The sequence below is a fragment of the Macaca thibetana genome, chromosome 1 (genome assembly GCF_024542745.1).
Source record: "Macaca thibetana thibetana isolate TM-01 chromosome 1, ASM2454274v1, whole genome shotgun sequence".
Lineage (NCBI taxonomy): Eukaryota > Metazoa > Chordata > Mammalia > Primates > Cercopithecidae > Macaca > Macaca thibetana.
The window spans coordinates 157831805-157850847 of record NC_065578.1 but is presented as its reverse complement, the minus strand read 5'-3'; the positions used below and the strand labels follow the sequence as shown (position 1 = coordinate 157850847).

General features: G+C 53.2%; 1 protein-coding gene across 4 annotated transcripts in view; it reads left to right on the top strand.

Moving 5' to 3' along the window:
* TMCC2 (transmembrane and coiled-coil domain family 2) overlaps positions 1–18117 on the top strand; it is a 44575-nt gene extending 26458 nt beyond the window's left edge. For 2 of the 4 annotated variants that reach the window (XM_050763421.1, XM_050763450.1), the window contains 3 exons: positions 13770–14704; positions 15912–16047; positions 16605–18117. In XM_050763421.1, the coding sequence (XP_050619378.1) occupies positions 13770–14704; positions 15912–16047; positions 16605–16916 (1383 nt within the window). In that variant the 3' untranslated portion in view covers positions 16917–18117. The other 2 variants (XM_050763432.1, XM_050763442.1) reach the window with 2 other exon arrangements.
* The last annotated feature ends 926 nt before the right edge of the window (positions 18118–19043 follow it).

Sequence of the window (19043 nt, the reverse complement as noted above, 5' to 3'; positions counted from 1 at the left end):
AACACATCTCATGTATAAAGACAAGAGCAGGCTCAGAGAAGCATTGCTCTCCTGCTAACTTGCCTGGCAGGCATCCCCCTGGTTCCTGTTTGCTACTTTTCTCCTAGCAGACTATTGGTTCCCTCCTGACCCCCTGTTTCCTGCTGTTCAGTTATTGTGCTGATGCGTAAGCCACTCTTGGATTGGAGCTAAAACCTCCCGTTAGGGAACTACGAGGTGCCTGTGTTGGGGGCACCTATCCCCAGTTCATTTTGGTGGTGCAACGTGGCCTTGCAGGAAACTCTTTCTGTTGCTTCTGAGCCCTCCTGATCCCAGGAAGCACAGAGAGACCTACCGTGTAGAGTGAACCCCAGGGCTCTCAGCTCACTCGGCCCCTCCCCACCTGTCTCCTGCTGCCACTGCCTTCTCTTCCTTTTCCTCTGCTTAATAAGAAGAAGTTAAAAATCTTAGCTTGGGCTGGGCATGGGCTTACATGGGCTCACACCTGTAATCCCAGCACTTTGGAAGGCCAAGGCAGGCGGATCACGAGGTCAAGAGATCGAGACCATCCTGGCCAACATGGTGAAACCCCTTCTCTCTACTAAAAATACAAAAATTAGCTGGGCATGGTGGCACGCGCCTGTGGTCCCAGCTACTCGGGAGACTGAGGCAGGAGAATCGGTTGAACCCAGGAGGTGGAGGTTGCAGTGAGCCGTGATCGTGTCAATGCACTCCAGCCTGGTGACAGAGCAAAACTCTGTCTCAAAAAGTAAAAAAAAAAAAAAAAAAAAAAAAAAAGAAGGGGTATCTTGAGTATGAGAAGACCAAGCTGTCTTTGTTGCTACCTGAGACAGAACTGCAGTGGCCAGACTGCCTTTCATGGCAGCTAAATGAGATAGATCATTTCATCATTCTACCATGTCAGTGTTGAGGGAGGATCACTCTTATGCTAGGCACAGCGAAGGGTCCAGATGAACATCAGATCTGATCCCTGCCTTATCATTTAATGGGGGCATAAGACCTATTTACAAATAACCCTTATACAAGAACAGTGCTTGGTGCCAACATATAAAGTCAAGATCCAGTACCATAAGAGGGGGAGCGTTTACAGAAGTAGGGGAACGGCCAGAAGTGTTCCCTGGCCCTACAGGTCAGAGCTGGCCTCAGAAATTGGGACCTATGTAATATGCTTTGCCAGGCTTCTGTGCTCACAAACCCCAAGTCATCAGCCAACCACAAATGTTTGTATAGTTTCCATGAGCCTAGGGTATGAGGACTCCTGATCTTGGTGATTTTGGCTGCAAGCCCTGGCACTGGCTCCCAGAGATAGCACTGGGCCCTTATCTCTTTACACCTTCTTGAATTTGGGACTACCCAATCAACGTGACGTGTGTTAACCACCATCATTTAAGCCCGGAGTCCCTCGCCAGGCTCAAGTGGGTGCAGAATCCACGTCTTTCTGAACAGTTCTGCTGTGGGAAGCTGCCATTAGAGAGATCCAGCAGGCCCCAGGACTCAGCGGGCCACTCACTTACACTGCGCACTGCTCATTGTCCTCAACTGTGGACCTCTGTCCCCCTCTGCTGGCCACTCACAGAATTTCCTGCTGGGACTGTCGAGATGAAGTCCAAGGAGGAAGAAACTGCCGTGAGTTTGCCATCTGTGTTTTATCTTGGGTGTTTTTGCCAGGGCAATGCTGGCGGAGACTGGGAAGCAGAAGCTAGTGCAGAAGTGGCCATTGGTGTCCAGGGCAGAGACTGGATTTCTGGGACAGGATCTCAGGGCAGAAGAATTTCCCTGGTGAGGCTGGCTGCTGTCAGCTTCCTCCAGGTGGTTATTGGAGTAGAGAAACTGCCTTGGAAGTGATCGTGCCTTAAGCCAACGGGCAGGGCAGCAGGGAGAGGAGGAGAGGACTCTGGCTGGAGCTGGCTGTGTTAGGATCTGCTGGGGAGCCCCCCTCCAGGCTCCAGTCTTTTTGGCTTTGGAGAGCTCTTCCGTATCCTGGAAGGCTGGCTGGGAGGCTCACTTCCATTTCAAATCCATGAGACTGCTCTGTTTGTGAGAGGAGCTTCTGATCATGGGAGGCATTTGTGTGAGATGGGAGGGGCAAGGTGGAGTGCCTGTCTTCTGGGTGGTTGAAGGATGCAAGTGCATCCTGTCATGCGTCCTTGTGCACATCCCTTTCAACCTCCCTTGCCCCCCCCGCCACCCCTCCTCATTGGTGTCTGTCATACCTGGGCATCCTTATGCACATAACTCACAGTGGAACAGCTGGACTTGGGGAGGGGCATCTCATCAGAGCTTGGTCCTCTCGGTGATCCTCCATGACTCCTGCCAGATGGGAAGGAGCAGCCCGTGAGCCCCAGGGGAGGGGGAAATCTCCCAGAGCAATCCGCCCCTAATCCCCAGGCTGTGCCTCAGTCTGGAGATGGCGGCTGCAGAGCCTGGGAGCTCAGGCACACCTGCTCGCAGGCCCCGGCTTCCTGGAGCAAGCCCAGTGCTGCCCAGGGTCTGTGACCCCGGGGGCCCGACGCACTCCACAGACAGCTGGGGCCTCAGAGCTCCGGGCACCTTGTCGCCAGCACGGCTTCGGGAAACAGTGCCCACACAGGTGAGGCCCCTGGTGGGTGGAAGGAGAGAATTTCACTGGGTGGGGTGGAGTTGGGGGATGGAGAAAGACCTGTTCTGCAGTTAGTCAGGTGGGCTCTGCTTACACTCCAGTCTCTCAGGGAGCTCTCCTCCAGGTGTAGAGAACTGCTTGTGGGTAGGAGAAAGGAGGAACCTTACGCTGCCAAATGCTGGGAGAGCCCCTGGGGCTGGGTGTGGGCGCCCTGTGCAGGAGGGCAGGTGAACCCTGGCAGAGATGCCTCCAGAAACCGTGGCTATGTGGCACTTCAGCTGGGGCCCAGGCACCTTATTAAGTGGAGGGGTGTTCGTGGTTGTGGTCACTTCTGTCTATGGAGAAACAGTGACAGGGATGGGGATTGTGAAGGTCCAGTGAGTGCTGACCCCAGGGAGACAGTGGGGGAGGCCATAAGGAGTAAAATGTTTGGGGACTGAGAGTTTTTAGGGAATTCAGAGGATGGAGAATGGAGAAAACCTGAATATGAGAGGGCAGCTCAGGGCCCCAACTGGGATCTGTGGGTGTGAGGAGATGAGGAGGGTGCAGGACATTTACTGGACAAAAGTGCTTTGTTCTCCACAGGGCAGATGCTGAGCGGAGGATGTAGTTTTCATCAGAACTGAGGGGTGGCCCTAATGGAAGGGGCTAGAAGCCAAGGGTTAGATGAGAGGGGTGTCTCCACCAGGACAGGAGAGTAGCCCTTAGGGTCAGGGCAGAAGGAGGAACTTGCTGACTACAGGAGGTGGCAGGTGGAAGCCTCTACCTGGTGTCAGCTGATAATAGGCAGCTGGCTCTACACGGCCTGGAGATGAGCAGGTGCTGCCTGAAAGGATGAGTGAGTGACTTTCCTGTCTCTTGGTAGTTTGCACCTGAAATCCCCTTGTAGTAGAGCGAGATGCCTTTTAAAGCTACTGAGGGCATGCTCTGCCCCTCGAATCCCCCATGTGGTAGCTGGGGCCTTGCTACGGGGATTTTGTCACCCCGCTGTGCCCCTGGCGAAGTGACTCAGGTCCATACTGCCCCACATGTGCCCCATTCAATCTAAGCACGTGGTGCCTGCCCGCTTGAGAAAAGCCGCTTAGGCTCCCAGGCACCAATTAAACCGATAGGTAGGCTCTCTCTCCACCCCCACCCCTTCGCCCACCTGGGAGCACCCGGGTCAGCTGTGATCACACATCAGAGCTGGAGTGAGCAGCTTCCTGTGCCCACATATCCTCACCAGGAAGGCAGAGAGCCACCAGCCCCACGGGGCTATTCCTGCTGAGTTGAGAAAATGGAATGGGGGAAGCCTGCGACTTCAGGACCAAGGGTTGGAATAATTTTTCCAGCCTGCTCTTGCTGGAATGTTGGGTTGGTACGGGAAATGACAGGTTCCTTCTCTCCCAGCTTTACTGTAAGGTCACATGACCTCTTTGGGTTGAAGGATTTTAGCTGGCCATAGGCTTTCCTCTCCATCCTAGTCCGGTTGACCTCCCCTTCCATCCAGGAATGAGTAGAAAAAGGGAATCTGAGCGTTCTTTATCCCGAGAAGGCCACTGAAATCAGAGTCATGGGGCAGCAGTCAGCAGACTGAAGCATCTCCGCTGAGTCACCCAGGCCTGCCAGCCCTGGGGCCACACTCGCCTGCTGGGCTCTGACCCACTGGAAGCCCAGACCTTGCTCCCAGGAGCCGTGTTCTGCATGGGCCTCGGCCTGCTTGTCTAGACCCATAGACAAGCCAGGGTTGACACCTGACTCCATTGTCAGGATGACTGGGCTGCCCTGCTTTCCTAAAGGGAAGCATAGGAACCCTCAAAACTTTTTCTTTGTGTTTTTTTTTCCATCTAAGAGTGACCTTATATTGTCTTTCCAAATCCTGAGCAGATGGTAACAAGAGAAGGTTCCTTCCTCCCTGTCAGCCTGCTGTGGGGACCCTAATAGGGGTTCTTTGTGAGTCTGGGAAGGGGCTGCCTGCCCCAGAAGGAGGGTCAGAGGCACAGATCTCTCGTGCAACTAGGAGCACAGGTATGGAGCACATGTTCCTTGCAAGTGGCAGCTGTTTCTGTGGTCCATCTTGAAAACTGCTTAATGCATTTACATTATGAAGAAAGAGAACCACGATTCACATTTCCCGATTTACATAGCTAGTGCCCTTCCCCTCCCTCCACAGAGCTTCACTTAAGCCTGGATACTTTCTGTCCCAACTGTGTATACTGTGTGCCTCCCGGATCTCAGGGATCCAGGCTGCTGGGCTAGTGTGTGAGAGGAAGCACCGGTGTCCCATGTCCAGGGCCGGGTTGACACGAGGACACTGAATTCAGGCCCTGGGAGGAGGTGGGAGCCCCAGGAAGGCCATGGGAGCCAGGGCTGGGAAGCCCTGATCCGGCAGCTCCTTATAATCTGGCAGAGAGCCTAATCCAGCTTAATTTAGTGTTGTGAAAGGGGCCAGGGAGGTGAGTCCAGAGTGCCACCAACGCCATGTGGAGGGGAGCCCCTAGGTGTGCATGGGCTGAGGGTAGGTCTCACTGGAGCAGGAAGAGGAACAGGGAAAGTTGGGTCTTGGACACTTGAGAGAACATCCCAGCTGTGGCTCATCCAGACATTCATCAGCACTTCTTAGCCCCCAGCCTTTGTGTAGAGCAAGATGTATGGCCCTGATTGGTAGGGTCCCTGAGCAGGGGGCATTCTGGTGTGGAGTTGGATCATGGAAGAAGCATGACTCTCCCTCCACAGTTCTCCTCCTAAAACTTGCCCAGCCCATTCACAGGGATTAATCTGGAGTCAGGTACCTGTGGAGTGGCCAGCCTGTCTCAGGCAGGAGGGGGTGGGGTGAGGAGGTCATGGCATGGGGGACACAACTCCAGGTGTGGTGCTGGTGGCTGGGCATGGATAGAGAGCTGGGTAGCATGGACCAAACAGGACTCTGATGGCTTGGAGAGAGGAGCATTGGTGCCTGTGTAGCCCACCTGTGCCCTGCTTTGGGCTGGGGAACCTTGGGCATTTCTGCCTACTGGTGACTGGGGGTTGAGTAATCTGTCCTGGTCTTCTTTTTAGTCAACCAGCTGCACGACAGGGGGATTAGGAGTGTGTCAGGAAGAGCTGCTGCTCTACTAAACCTGACACGGTGAGCTGAAGGACCCAGAGATCCTCCTGCAGACCCACTCTGTAATGGGACAACGGTGGGAGCTGCGGCCCAGGCCAGTGGAGGACCCTGGCCTTCCACACCCAGTTGTTGAAACATCACTTCCGTCTAGTTCCTAAACATTTTCAGCACCCCCAAGGAAACCCTGTACCCATTAAGCTGTCACTCCCCATTCCTTCCCCCACGCTCACCCCAACCCCCTGGCAACCACTAATCAGCTTTCTGTCTCTGTGGATTTAACTATTCCAGATATTTCATATAATGGAATCATTCATTATATGGCCTTTCTTGTCTGGTTTCTTTCACTTAGCCTAATGTTTTTGAGGTTCACCCATGTTGGAGCATTATCAGCACTTTGTTTCTTTTTTTTTTTTTTGAGACTGAGTTTCGCTCTTCTTGCCCAGGCTGGAGTATAATGGCACGATCTCGGCTCACCACAACCTCCGCCTCCCAGGTTCAAGCGATTCTCCTGCCTCAGCCTCCTGAGTAGCTGAGATTACAGGCATGCACCACCATGCCCGGCTAATTTTTTTGTGTGTTTTTAGTAGAGATGGGGTTTCTCCATGTTGGTCAGGCTGGTCTTGAACTCCCGACCACAGGTGATCTGCCCGCCTCAGCCTCCCAAAGTGCTGGGATCACAGGAGTGAGCCACCAGGCCCAGCCCCGGCACTTTGTTTCTTTTATGGCTGAATAGTATTTCATTACAAGACATACCACATTTTTGTTGACCCATTAATCAGTTAATGGACATCTGAGTTATGTCCTCCTTTTGGCTATTGTGAATATTGCTGCTGTGAGCATTTGTGTACAGATCAGTGTTGAATACTCATTTTCAATTCTTTTGGGAATTGAAAATATCTAGGAGTGGAATTGCTGGATCATAAAGTAATTCTATGTTAATTTTTTGAGGAACTCCCAAACTATTTTCCACATCAGCTGTGCCATTTTAGGTACATTGCACGAAGCTTCCAATTTCTGCACATGTTCACCAACACTTATTCCTTTTTTTTTTTTTTTTTGAAGCAGGGTCTCACTCTGTTGCCCAGGCTGGAGTGCGGTGGTGTGTGTGTTCATAACCCACTGCAGCCTCGAACTCCTGGACTCAAGGCATCCTCCTGCCTCAGCTTCCTGAGTAGCTGGGACTATAGGCACACACCACCAGACCTGGCTGTCTTTTTATTTTTTGTAGACAGGTCTTGCTGTGTTGCCCAGGCTGGTCTTAAACTCCTGGGCTCAAGCAATTTTCCCATTTTGGCCTCCAAAAGTGCTGGGACCACAGGTGTGAGCCGCTGTGTGCAGCCCACTTACTTCCTTTTTAAAAATTACTAGGGTCTGGGCTCGGTGACTCATGCCTGTGGTCCCAGGTACTTAGGAGGCTGAGGTGGGAAGATTGCTTAAGCCTGGGACGTCCAGGCTACAGTGAGCCATGATCATGCCATTGCACTCCAGCCCAGGCCACAGAGTGAGAACCTGTCTCAAAAAAAAAGAAAAAAATTATTATAGTCATTCTAAGGGTGTGAAGTGTCTCTTAATTTGTTCGTATTTGTTTTATGCCTTATGCCCTTTACTCAGTGTTTCCTCTCCTCATCGTGATAGCTCTCAGCTGGTAAGTGACAGAGCCAGGATCTAAATCAGTGCCCAACTCCAACTTTAAAGCCCTTTCCTTTACATTCCGCAGGCTCTGTATCCTGTCTCATCGCTGGTCTTTTTGGCAAATCTTTTTCCTTTTCTCACCCTCTGACCTGTTCCAGCACTCTGAACAGCTTTCTCATCTTTTTCTTGTTCACTAATTTTCTTTCCTTTGTTAAAGCATAATCCCTCTTTGTACCTCTCCCTGTCTGCCAGTTTCTTGGCTCTGTTTACCTTGGTTGCCCTCTCTCCATCAAGTCCTGAAAGGGAGCTGTCACCCTGGGTATGTGTGCCGCGGAAGGCAGGGCATGGAGAGCTCCCCGCCTTCCTCAGACACGCCATCTCCCTCCATGGGGAAGGAGAGCAAAGTGATGTTTTGTGATTGGAGACTCAACAGCAGATCCCAGGCATTGTAAACCTCTGTGAAGGGTAGGAAAAAGCTGGTGTCCTGCTGCAGGACTCCCAGGCTGGAATCTTGACCCAGGGGTAGAGAAGAGGGGCTGGCAAGAGGATCAGGATCTCAGCTCAAGGCCACTCCACACACCAGGCCCAGGAGTGTCTCTTCTCTCCTTCGTGGGGATTTCCCAGCCAGCTCCAACTCTGCTTCTCAGAGTTGTAACTAGACAGCACAGCCTCTCCGGGATCTGGAGGTCTTGGGTTCCCTCCAGGGATAGGGGTAGAGACTAAAGATCCTGGAGGGGAAGGATGGGGGGATATCTGCTGTTTCCTGTTAGCATGCAGGATGTTTCCCTTGTTCTCTAAACTGAAATAACCTTTCCTGGGTTTGGTCAGCCTGTGTGTGAAGAGGGCAGATCCGAGTGAGATAAATGTGAGGTTTGCCCCAGAGGGAGGCTACCCCTTCCTTGATTTGAGGAGTGTCTCAGTGCAGTCTGGGGCTCCAGGCAGACTGCCTACCTCCCTGTGTCCTTCTTTGCATCCCTGATGGGTGGGGTGGGGACTGCAGGATCTAAGGAGGAGGCTGGTGTTGGGGAGAAGCTGTTAGGTGCTTTCCTGAGGTTGAGCTCCAGGCTACAAGCAGGGATGAGCTCAGTCTCAATTAGGATCTCGTGGTGAGTCCATAGTAAAAGTCTCCGGTTGGCAGGGGGAGTTATCGAAGGGAGTTAATTCAGATGGATGTGGTTGTCAAGGTGTTCCAGCCTTAAAAGCAAAAACCACAAACAGGATCTTGGTATCTCCCACAGAGTGTTCCCTCAAGCACCTCCTACCACCTTCCACAACACACACAAACCTCTTGTCTTGTTCTCAGGTTTGCACACATGCATGCAGGTACACGCACATACCCCTAAGCACAAGAGGGGGCTGGGTGGGCAAGGGAAGTCTGCATGGAGACCAGTAAGATTAAGGGTTACCTCCAGTGAGGAAGGCTGGAGATGTCACCGTGATAAGTCTTCAGAGGTGATTTTAAATGCTGTGGCCAATATTTGGACATTTCTAAGGATTTGCACGCTCTCAGATGTGGAGAAGGCAGGATGGGGCTGGGGAGAACTCCTTTGTTTTTCCTTGCTCTCTCGGGGTGTAAAAGCCAACAGTCTGGCCAAGTGCAGCATGGCTCAGGCCTGTAATCCCAGCAATTTAGGAGGCCAAGGCAAGAGGATCGCTTAAGCCCAGAAGTTTGAGACCAGCCTGGACAACATGGCAAAACCCTGTCTCTACAAAAAAAATAACACAAATTAGCCAGGTGTGGTGGCGTGTACCTGTAGTCCTTGCTGCTGGGGAGGCTGAGGTGGGAGGAGCACTTGAGCCTAGGGAGGTCAAGGCTGCAGTGAACTGTGATTGCTTTACTGCACTCCAGCACTCCAGCCTGGACAACAGAGTGATTCTGTCTCACCAAAAAACAAAAAAAGCCTGCAGTCTTAGCTGTATGAAATTCCAATTTCATTGCTGTGGAGTGAGGCTGGGCTGTGGTTGACAACCACTGATTAGACTCTCTTGCTTCCTGAAAAGGTGGCAGAGGGCCAGCTGTCCTAGCCAAAGGTATCTTAAGCTGTGGGTCTGTCAGAGCTACCCAGCCCTCCAAGGTGAGGTTAGGCCCTGAGTTTTGGAGCCAGACAGGATTTATATTCTAGGTTCTTTACTTACTAGTTGTGTAGTCCTGGGCAAGTTATATCTGTAGGCCTTGGTTTTCTCTCCTGTAAAATGGAAATAATAGTGCTACCCATCTTGTGAAGTTAATACTGGGATTAAATGAATTAATAGGTGTAAACACTTAGAGACAAGTCTGACGTATGTCAAGAAATGTTAGTGTCTGAAGGAGATTGGTTCCAAGACCCCCTGCAGATACCAAAACTCCAGATTGCTTAAGTCTCATACAGTAAATGGTGTAGTATTTGCATAGAACCTACACACATCCTTCCTTTAAGTCATCTCTAGATTACTTACAATACCTAGTACAATGTAAATACTATGAAAATAGAAAATAGTTGTTATACTGTTTTTTTGTTTTTTGTTTTTTTTTTGTTTTGTTTTTGAGACAGAGTCTCTGTCACCCAGGCTGGAGTGCAGTGGTGCAATCTTGGCTCACTGCAACTTCCACCTCCCAGGTTCAAGTGCTTCTTATGCCTCAGCCTCCCGAGTAGCTGGAACAACCGGAACACACCACCACACCCAGCTAATTTTTTTTTTTCTTTGAGATGGAGTCTCACTCTGTCGCCCGGGCTGGAGTGCAGTGGCACGATCTCGGTTCACTGCAAGCTCCGCCTCCTGGGTTCACGCCATTCTCCCGCCTCAGCCTCCCAAGTAGCTGGGACTACAGGTGCCCGCCACCACATCCCACACCCAGCTAATTTTTGTATTGTTAGTAGAGACAGGGTTTTACCATGTTGGCCAGGCTGGTCTCGAACTCCTAACCTCAGGTGATCTGCCCGCCTTGGCCTTCCAAAGTGCTGGCAGGTGTGAGCCACTGCGCCTGGCCCCTGTATTTTAAAATTTGTATTATTATTTTAATCCATGGTTGGTTGAATCCATGGATGTGGAATTCTCAGATATAGAAGGCCAACTGTAATTGTTATCCTTATCCTTTTCCAAAACATTTAGAATTTGAGAAAAAGAGAAGAGCCCAGAGGCCACCGGGAAAATATGCACCTTTCTGGAAGCCAGTGGAGCTGAGTCCTCCACAGGGAAAAGAATAAAATGGGGATATGTTCTGTGACTGGAGACTGACCCACTCAATCCAGGCATTGCAGACCTTCGTGTCACCAAGGAGGTGTCCAGGCCTCCATGGAGGGACGGAAGGAGCTGGTGTCCTGCTGCAGGACTGTTAGACTCAAGTCTGGGTCCTAGGGTAGAGAAGAGGGGTGGGCGAGGGAGCCAGGGCTTCAGCCCAGGCCTCTGCACCCACCATCAGGCCCCAGCTGTTTTTCCCAGGAGTGTCTCTTCTCCTCTCATTAATGGGGATTTCACAGCCAGCTTGAACTCTGCTTTTCCATTTGTAAGCCAGAAAGATGCCAAATCAAGGGAGGAGGGGGCCAAGCTGCCAGGAAGGAGCCACAGCAGGTAGAGACTTTGCTATTTTACACTCCCATATAGTCCTAAAGCACTTTTGCTTTTCACAGCATTTCACATCCATTGCTTATTAGCTCCTCCCACTCTCCCTCTAAGTAGGTGGGACAGACTCTCTCCCTGTTACAAAGATGAGCAAATGGCAGTGATGCAGCCAGACTCAGAACCCATTTTCTAGATATTCTTTCTCCCAGGAAGAGAGTGATAGAGAGCTGGGCATCTGTGGAAAGGGCAGCAGCTTTATAAGAGAGCCAGATTCTGTAATATCAAAGGCCGTGTGTTGCCTATAAAACTTAATTTGGGGCCGGGCGCGGTGACTCAGGCCTGTAATCCCAGCACTTTGGGAGGCCGAGGCGGGCGGATCTCCTGAGATAAGGAGTTCAAGAGCAGCCTGGCCAACATGGCGAAACCCCATTTCTATAAAAAATAGCTGGGCGTGGTGGCTCATGCTTGTAATCCCAGCTACTTGGGAGGCTGAGGCAGGAGAATCACTTGAACCCAGGAGGCAGAGGTTGCAGTGAGCTGAGATGGTGCCACTGCATTCCAGCCTGGGCGACAGAGTGAGACCCTGTCTCCCAAAAAAAGACAAAAAACAAAAAAACCCCTTAATTTTGTGTAGTTCTAGCAATACGGAGTAAATTTGTTGGTATAATCTCTGAAATAAATTTAGGCCAGCTTGATTGCAGGCATTTTTTCTCCCAGGGGAAAAAAGGATTATGCTGCCCAGAATCAGACTCAGCATTTAATGAGTACCTTCTGTATGCTTCGCACTATGCCAAGTGCTTGCCAGACATCATCTTGTATAGCCCTCACAAAAGGCCTGAGAGTAGCTATGATTACCCCCCTTTTGTCAGCGCGGACACTGAAGGTCAGGAAAATGGAGAGATGGGCTTTTTGCTGTCACTGCAGGGAACAAGGCAGGAGGAAGCAGCCTCATTGCAGGGTAGGGTTTTAAGTCAGGCTACAGTGACAGTTTGACCTTGGAGCAGATCACTTAAGGGAGACTGTGGGTATGAAAGGTCAGAAATTCTGAGAAGCAGAGTCCTGAAGGTATGAGCACCTGCTGGGAGGGCAAGAGGGAATGAGGGGAGACCCAAAGCAAACATAAGAGGGAAGTCCTGACTTCAGGAGAGATTAGGGACGGGGTTGTGGTTGTCCCCAGCATCCCCGGGGGAAGCCCACAGAGGAGCCGCCCTCCCCCGGCTCCTGAGTTTGGCAGGGCTATTGTTTTCAATCATGTTTCCCAATAACTTTGCACCTTGGCAGAATCAAGCCAAGTGACTTATGCCTGTTGTTGGCAGGGACTGTTTCCAGTTCCGGTGCATGTTAGACTGGGCCACTTTCTTTGTGTTTAACCCCTTCCCCCACATATATCTGACCACACCCCTGCCCCCTCCCATACGTACTAAGGGCGAATGATCTGACCCAGCCTTGCTTGGGGTGTGCTATGTGTAAAAATACATGGGGTTGAGCCATTTCCTGCTGCTTCCGTTGTTGCATGGCGATAAGACACTGGGGACTCAGCTGTGGACAGAAAGATCCTCCAACAGGCTGAGGGGAACCAGGAGCCAGGGGAGCGGGGCTCAGGCCTCCCCGCTTTCAGCCCACCTTACATTTCCCATCTTTCCTATCTCCTGCGACCTTTTCCTTCCTTTCTCTCCCTCCCCCTCATCCTTTCTTAGTCTCTCTTCTCCTTTCCTTGTCTCTCCAACTTTGGTGCCACCCTGATGCACTCAGGAAGCCTGCCCGCCTGGTGGGGAGTAAAGGGGGCTGTCATTTCCTTCCTATGCATTCACCCTTTGCAAAGCTGGGTGGCTGGTAGCCTCAGGCCCCCAAACTGGTCCCTGCTTCCCTTGGCCTGTGAGTTCCTTCTGGGGCTTTAGTCCTCGGGACCCGGCCAGCAGGGTGGAGGTGGGGCATGCTCCTCTCCCAATTCTCGGGGACTAGGAAGGACTGGGGGCTCTTACCATTATGAAGCGGAAAAGGTTACCAATGACTCTGGAGAGCCATAAGGTAATGGAGGGCCCGGGAGAGGTGTCAGCAGAGGCAGGGTGGCCCACCGAGCTGTGTTAGTGAAGATGGGGTGGTGAGGGCAGGCAGGAAGGACACCAAGTGTAGGCTTTGGTCAGCCCTGAGGGAGAGGCCTGGGAGAGGCCTTATGAGGCGGTTGAGTCCAGAGAGAAAAATTGTCTCATTTCTCAGAAATCTAACCCCATGACTCCAATGAGGCCTCAGACCTGCCCTGTCCATGTACTGGAGCTTTAAGAGTTCTGGGCTGGGGCTAGGCGCAGTGGTTCACACCTGTAATCCCAGAACTTTGGGAGGCCAAGGCAGGCAGATCACTTGAGGTCAGGAGTTCGAGACCAGCCTGGCCAACACGGTGAAACCCTATCTCTACTAAAAATACAAAAATTAGCCAGGCATGGTGGTGGGCGCCTGTAATACCAGCTTCTCAGGAGGCTGAGGCGGGAGAATCCCTTGAACCAGGGAGGTGGAGGGTGCAGTGAGCTGAGATCATGCTACTGCAGTCCAGCCGGGGCAACAGAGTGAGACTCTGTCTCAAATAAATAGATGAACAAACAAACAAAAGAGTTCTGGGCTGGAAGTTCTGTCCTTTCCTGGCCGTGTGTCCCTGAACAACTTGCTTGACCTTCCTGGACCAAAAGAGGAGCAGCTCTGCCTAGACTGCATTTTAGGGATGCTGTGGTGACTGGGTAGAGCGCAGATGTGAGAGCCCTGTGTAAGTGGCTGTCAGGGAATACTGTTCTTGTGGTGGTTGTCTTCTTTTGGACTCCTGCATCCATTTTCCAGGTAGAAAAACCAAGTCCAGAGGCATCCAGGGGCACTCCTATGGTCTCAGGGTTTACCCATGCTTCCTCTGCCTGCCTCTTTCCGCAGGTCGACAAGGGAGACTTGGTGGCCCTGAGCCTCCCCGCCGGCCATGGTGACACTGACGGCCCCATCAGCCTGGATGTGCCCGACGGGGCACCGGACCCCCAGCGGACCAAGGCCGCCATTGACCACCTGCACCAGAAGATCCTGAAGATCACCGAGCAGATCAAGATCGAGCAGGAGGCTCGCGACGACAACGTGGCAGAGTACCTGAAACTGGCCAACAACGCAGACAAGCAGCAGGTGTCGCGCATCAAGCAGGTGTTCGAGAAGAAGAACCAGAAGTCAGCCCAGACCATCGCCCAGCTGCACAAGAAGCTGGAGCACTACCGCCGGCGCCTGAAGGAGATTGAGCAGAACGGGCCCTCGCGGCAGCCCAAGGACGTGCTGCGGGACATGCAGCAGGGGCTGAAGGACGTGGGCGCCAACGTGCGCGCAGGCATCAGTGGCTTTGGGGGCGGCGTGGTGGAGGGCGTCAAGGGCAGCCTCTCCGGTCTCTCACAGGCCACCCACACCGCCGTGGTGTCCAAGCCCCGGGAGTTTGCCAGCCTCATCCGCAACAAGTTTGGCAGTGCGGACAACATCGCTCACCTGAAGGACCCCCTGGAAGATGGGCCTCCCGAGGAGGCAGCCCGGGCACTGAGCGGCAGTGCCACACTCGTCTCCAGCCCCAAGTATGGCAGCGATGACGAGTGCTCCAGTGCCAGCGCCAGCTCAGCCGGGGCAGGCAGCAACTCGGGGGCTGGGCCCAGCGGAGCACTGGGGAGCCCTAAGTCCAGTGCACTGTATGGTGCTGCTGGAAACCTGGATGCTCTGCTGGAAGAGCTACGGGAGATCAAGGAGGGACAGTCTCACCTGGAGGACTCCATGGAAGACCTGAAGACTCAGCTGCAGAGGGACTACACCTACATGACCCAGTGCCTGCAGGAGGAGCGCTACAGGTAGGTGCCTGCCCAGCCAGCCCCTCCTGCAGTCCAGCCGGACCTGGGATGAGGCAAGGAGCACTGGGTTTCAGACCCAGGGTGTGGAGGCAGTCAGAGGAGCATCTGCAGTTTCCTGGCGGCTGGAAGGGGCCAGCATGAGGCCCTAAGGAGACTTCTTTTTCTTCTTCTTTTTTTTTTTTTGGAGACAGAGTCTGTCTGTTGCCCAGGCTGGAGTGCAGTGGCACGATCTCAACTCACTGTAACCTCCGCCTCCTGGGTTCAAGCAATTCTCCTCCCTCAGCCTCCTGAGTAGCTGGGATTACAGGCCCGCACCACCACACGCGGCTAATTTTTTTGTATTTTTAGTAGAGACAGGGTTTCACCATGTTGGTCAGGCTGGTCTCGATCTCCTGACCTCAAGTCAGGGATGACATTAATCCCTTCTTCATAGGGTCGTAAAGATATAATGAGTCCAGACCTGTAAAGTTGAAGCATGTGACTGTGTAACTTGGGAAACTTGAACCTCCAGTCGGAGCTCCTGGGGCCAGCCTGCAATGGAGCTGGCGTCTCTCGGCCTCTCCTTCTGGGTCTCCCTTCGGCCCTGTGCTGCCCTTTGCCGCCCTTTGCTGCTCGCTCCCTGGGCTCACGGAGGGATCTTCTCCTTAGCTAGCACTTTCTCTTTTTCTTCTCCGTATATATGAAGAAGGTTTGGAAGATTGAAGGGGAGCCCCACCTAAAAACTATCCACTCCTCACATAATATTCATCTTACACTATTTTGTGCCTTCAGAGTGGGGATTGTGTCCTCCACACCCATGTGTCCCTGGTATCCAGAGAGCATCTGAGCCCAGGGCTTAAGAGCCCAGGTTGAAGTCAGCCAATCCTTAACTCCTCCCTTCATGAGCTGTGTGATCCTAGGCAGCTCCTCAGCCTCCACGCCTCAGTCTTCTCCTCTGTAAAATGGAGATGACACTGGCACCTATCTCACGGGATTGCGGGGAGGATCCTATGAGGTCATGTAGGTAAGACGCTTAGCACAGTGCCTGCACCTAAGTGCTGTGTAAAGAGTAGCTTCATTGTTGTTGCTGTTAAAATTAGAACAGAGCAGAGCTGGACACGTGGGGTGGGCTGAGTCATTGTTTATTGAGAGAATCAATGAATCAACCATGGGAGAGAAGGGAGGCTCGGGGAGCCAGGACTGGTGTCACTCTCTCTCCCTCCGCCAGGTATGAGCGGCTGGAGGAGCAGCTCAACGACCTGACTGAGCTTCACCAGAATGAGATGACGAACCTGAAGCAGGAGTTGGCCAGTATGGAGGAGAAGGTGGCCTACCAGTCCTATGAGAGGGCGCGGGACATCCAGGTATGGCCAGGGCAACCGTGGGAGGCCCCACATGTGCTGGGAGAGCTGGCAGCAGCCAGAGGTTTAGGATTCTTGTCTCGTGGGGCATGATAGACACAGGCTGGCCTGTTGGCCGGGGCAGATAGGCACGTGGACGAAGAGGGCAGCATAGTGGGGGCCGAGTGTAGATGAGCAAGACAGGCCTGAAGCTGAGAGCATGCACTGTGCAGAGGCAAGCCCACAGGGCAAGGGCCGCCAGGCCCCTACCTCTTTGATGGCAGCCTTGCAAATGAGTAATTGGAGTTCCCAGCCTCCAGCCTGCCTGAAGAGGGAGCTAGCTGGGATTGGGCCAGCTCCTCTCCATCCCTAGTAATCAAGACTCTCATTTCCTAGCATCCTCCCCAGAGAGTCATCCTTAAAGGGCTCTGACCCGAGTTATAGCTAGTCAACCTCCACTCCTCCTGGCCTTTGGAGAGGAGGCTTCGTTATAGGCACCTTCCCAGTGGGGTAGGTAGGTTTTCAGGCTAGGGGTCCTGCCCAACCTGAGCGCCCACATGCCAGCCCCTCTGCCCCCACAGGAGGCCGTGGAGTCCTGCCTGACCCGGGTCACCAAGCTGGAGCTGCAACAGCAACAGCAGCAGGTGGTGCAGCTGGAGGGCGTGGAGAACGCCAACGCGCGGGCGCTGCTGGGCAAGTTCATCAACGTGATCCTGGCGCTCATGGCCGTGCTGCTGGTGTTCGTGTCCACCGTCGCCAACTTCATCACGCCCCTCATGAAGACACGCCTGCGCATCACCAGCACTGCCCTCCTGGTCCTTGTCCTGTTCCTCCTCTGGAAGCACTGGGACTCCCTTACCTACCTCCTGGAGCACGTGTTGCTGCCCAGCTGAGTGGCCAGCCATGCCGACCCTGTGCTCTCCGGCCCCCAGCTGGCCACTCTGCTCCAGGAGGGACCCTTGGACTTCTTCATGTGTCCAGTTTGGCCTCCTGCCCAAACTGTCCATTCCAGCAGCTCCTGCCCCCTTCTCTGTACTTGCTTCTGTCTGACACCTTCTCCCTGTTGGCCTGAAGGGAGCTTAGAATGCAGCCCTGGCTGGATGTAGTGGGGGCACCTGTGGCCAAGTGGAGCAGAGGTGGACACGGGATTGGATTGTTTTGACTTCTCCCAGCTGATCCTCAGGATGCCCCGGGTCAGGAAGGCCATTAAGAATAAGAGGAGAGGGCTCTGCCTCAACTTTCCTAGGAAAGAGCCCACCTCAGAGATAGCTACGGTTTCCTCTGGTGGAGATGGTGAGGATGAAGGCTGGAGAGTGAGGGAGGAGGCTCTGCTGGCCTCAGAGAACACAGGGATGGGAGGGTCCCTAGCCTTCGGGCACCTCTAGGGCCAGAGAGCAGGCTCAGAGCAGCTAGTGTGGAGCTCAGCATCCCCCACCCCACCCCTCCTCCCTGTGGAGCTGATTTATGGCCTCCTTCTGGGGCTGGGCTCTGCAGGCCAGGTGGGTGTGGCTTGTGTTTTCCTTGCTGTCCTTTCTGCCTGTACTGGATCTGCTATTTTCAGGGAAACAGGCCCCAGGGCCCCCCTGAACCTCACCCTAAGCCCTTAGGCCTCTGGGAGTGCTGTTGGGTTCTATTTATTTATTTATTTGTTCTTTTGTTCCTTACCCATGCTCCCAGCGTCTTCCCTGCTGAGCACCGGGAGAGGTCCTACCCCGTCCTCTCTCTGAGGCCAGGGCCCTTCCATTCCATTTAGCCTCTGGATCATCCTGGCTGGGAGAAGTGGGACCGAGCCACCCAGCCCTTCTCTCCCCAAGCAGCCCTACAGCCGGGATGGGAGGCGCGTGGCCTCTCCTTTATCTGTCTATTTATTTTGTAAGTGTGTATTCATGTGGAGGAGGTCGTTGCTTTATTTTTTTAAGGCTCTGGAGTGTTGTGTATGGTTTCTTTTCACATCCCAGCCTCCCATGGGCACTTCCAAGAAGAGAGGGGATTTCTTGGAAAAGGAGAGAGGAATCCCCTAGAGCAGGGAAAGCAGTGCCTGCCAGCTGTTGTGCACCTTCCTGAGAAATAAATATCCTCTAAATTTTCAAACCATCCTGTCTGGTGTTGGTTGATTAGGTTGTGTCTGTGGGAACCACCAGGTGTCTCCCCACACCCAAGCATTCTGGGTAACAGGCTGGGCGTCATCTGTTGACCTGGGGCCCTCTTCCTCCAGGATCCAACAAGGAACAAGGCATGGCCTAAGTGGTGTGATAGGAGGAATCATATACACCCCATCCAGGCCTTTTGGAGTCCATGGGAGGGCAATTAGGAGAGAGATTTCCATAGCTCAGAGCAGTTGAGCTGCCAGCAGCCTGAATGACAAGCAGCAATGCCCAAGTGGGGCCACGAGAGGGCAGCAGAGTCCTTACTCTAACCCTTTCTCCCGGTGCAGCCCCAAAGAAGGCAGCTGCTGGAGTTAGCTTGGTTTTCTCAGCAGTCAGCCAGAGCACAGAGCACCTGCTCTCCAGGTGCTGGAGCGTGGGCTTGAGTGTAGTGACCAGGCCCTCTGTGGCTGCAGCGCCCACTCCCGGCAGTTCACACAGATGGGCACCCCAGAAGGCACTGCACTGCCAGCAGTAATCCTGTGGGAGTTTTGGAGAGGCCACCTGAATCTCCCTGCTGGGATGAAGCGGAGATGCTGACTTCCAGCATCGGGAACAGGGGGGATGGTGGGAAATGCACCCATGCCAGAGACCTGGGTCCTGGCCCATAGTGAGTAGATGGCAGCCAACTCACATCTGTCTGCACCTCAGTCTCCACATCAGTGATAGAGGATGTGCGGCAGCTCACTTCGAAGGGCTTGGTTCTGTGGGTCTGACAAATCAAAAGTTGCCGCTGTACTTGTGGCCTCCGGCTTGAGGAGACACCAAGAGTCAGGGACAGTGCCATCACCAGATTGGAGAGAAGGCTGTGCTGGTGCCACGGGGGTGGGCATTGGTGGCTCATCCTCACCCTCTGTACAATGTAGGAGTTTCACT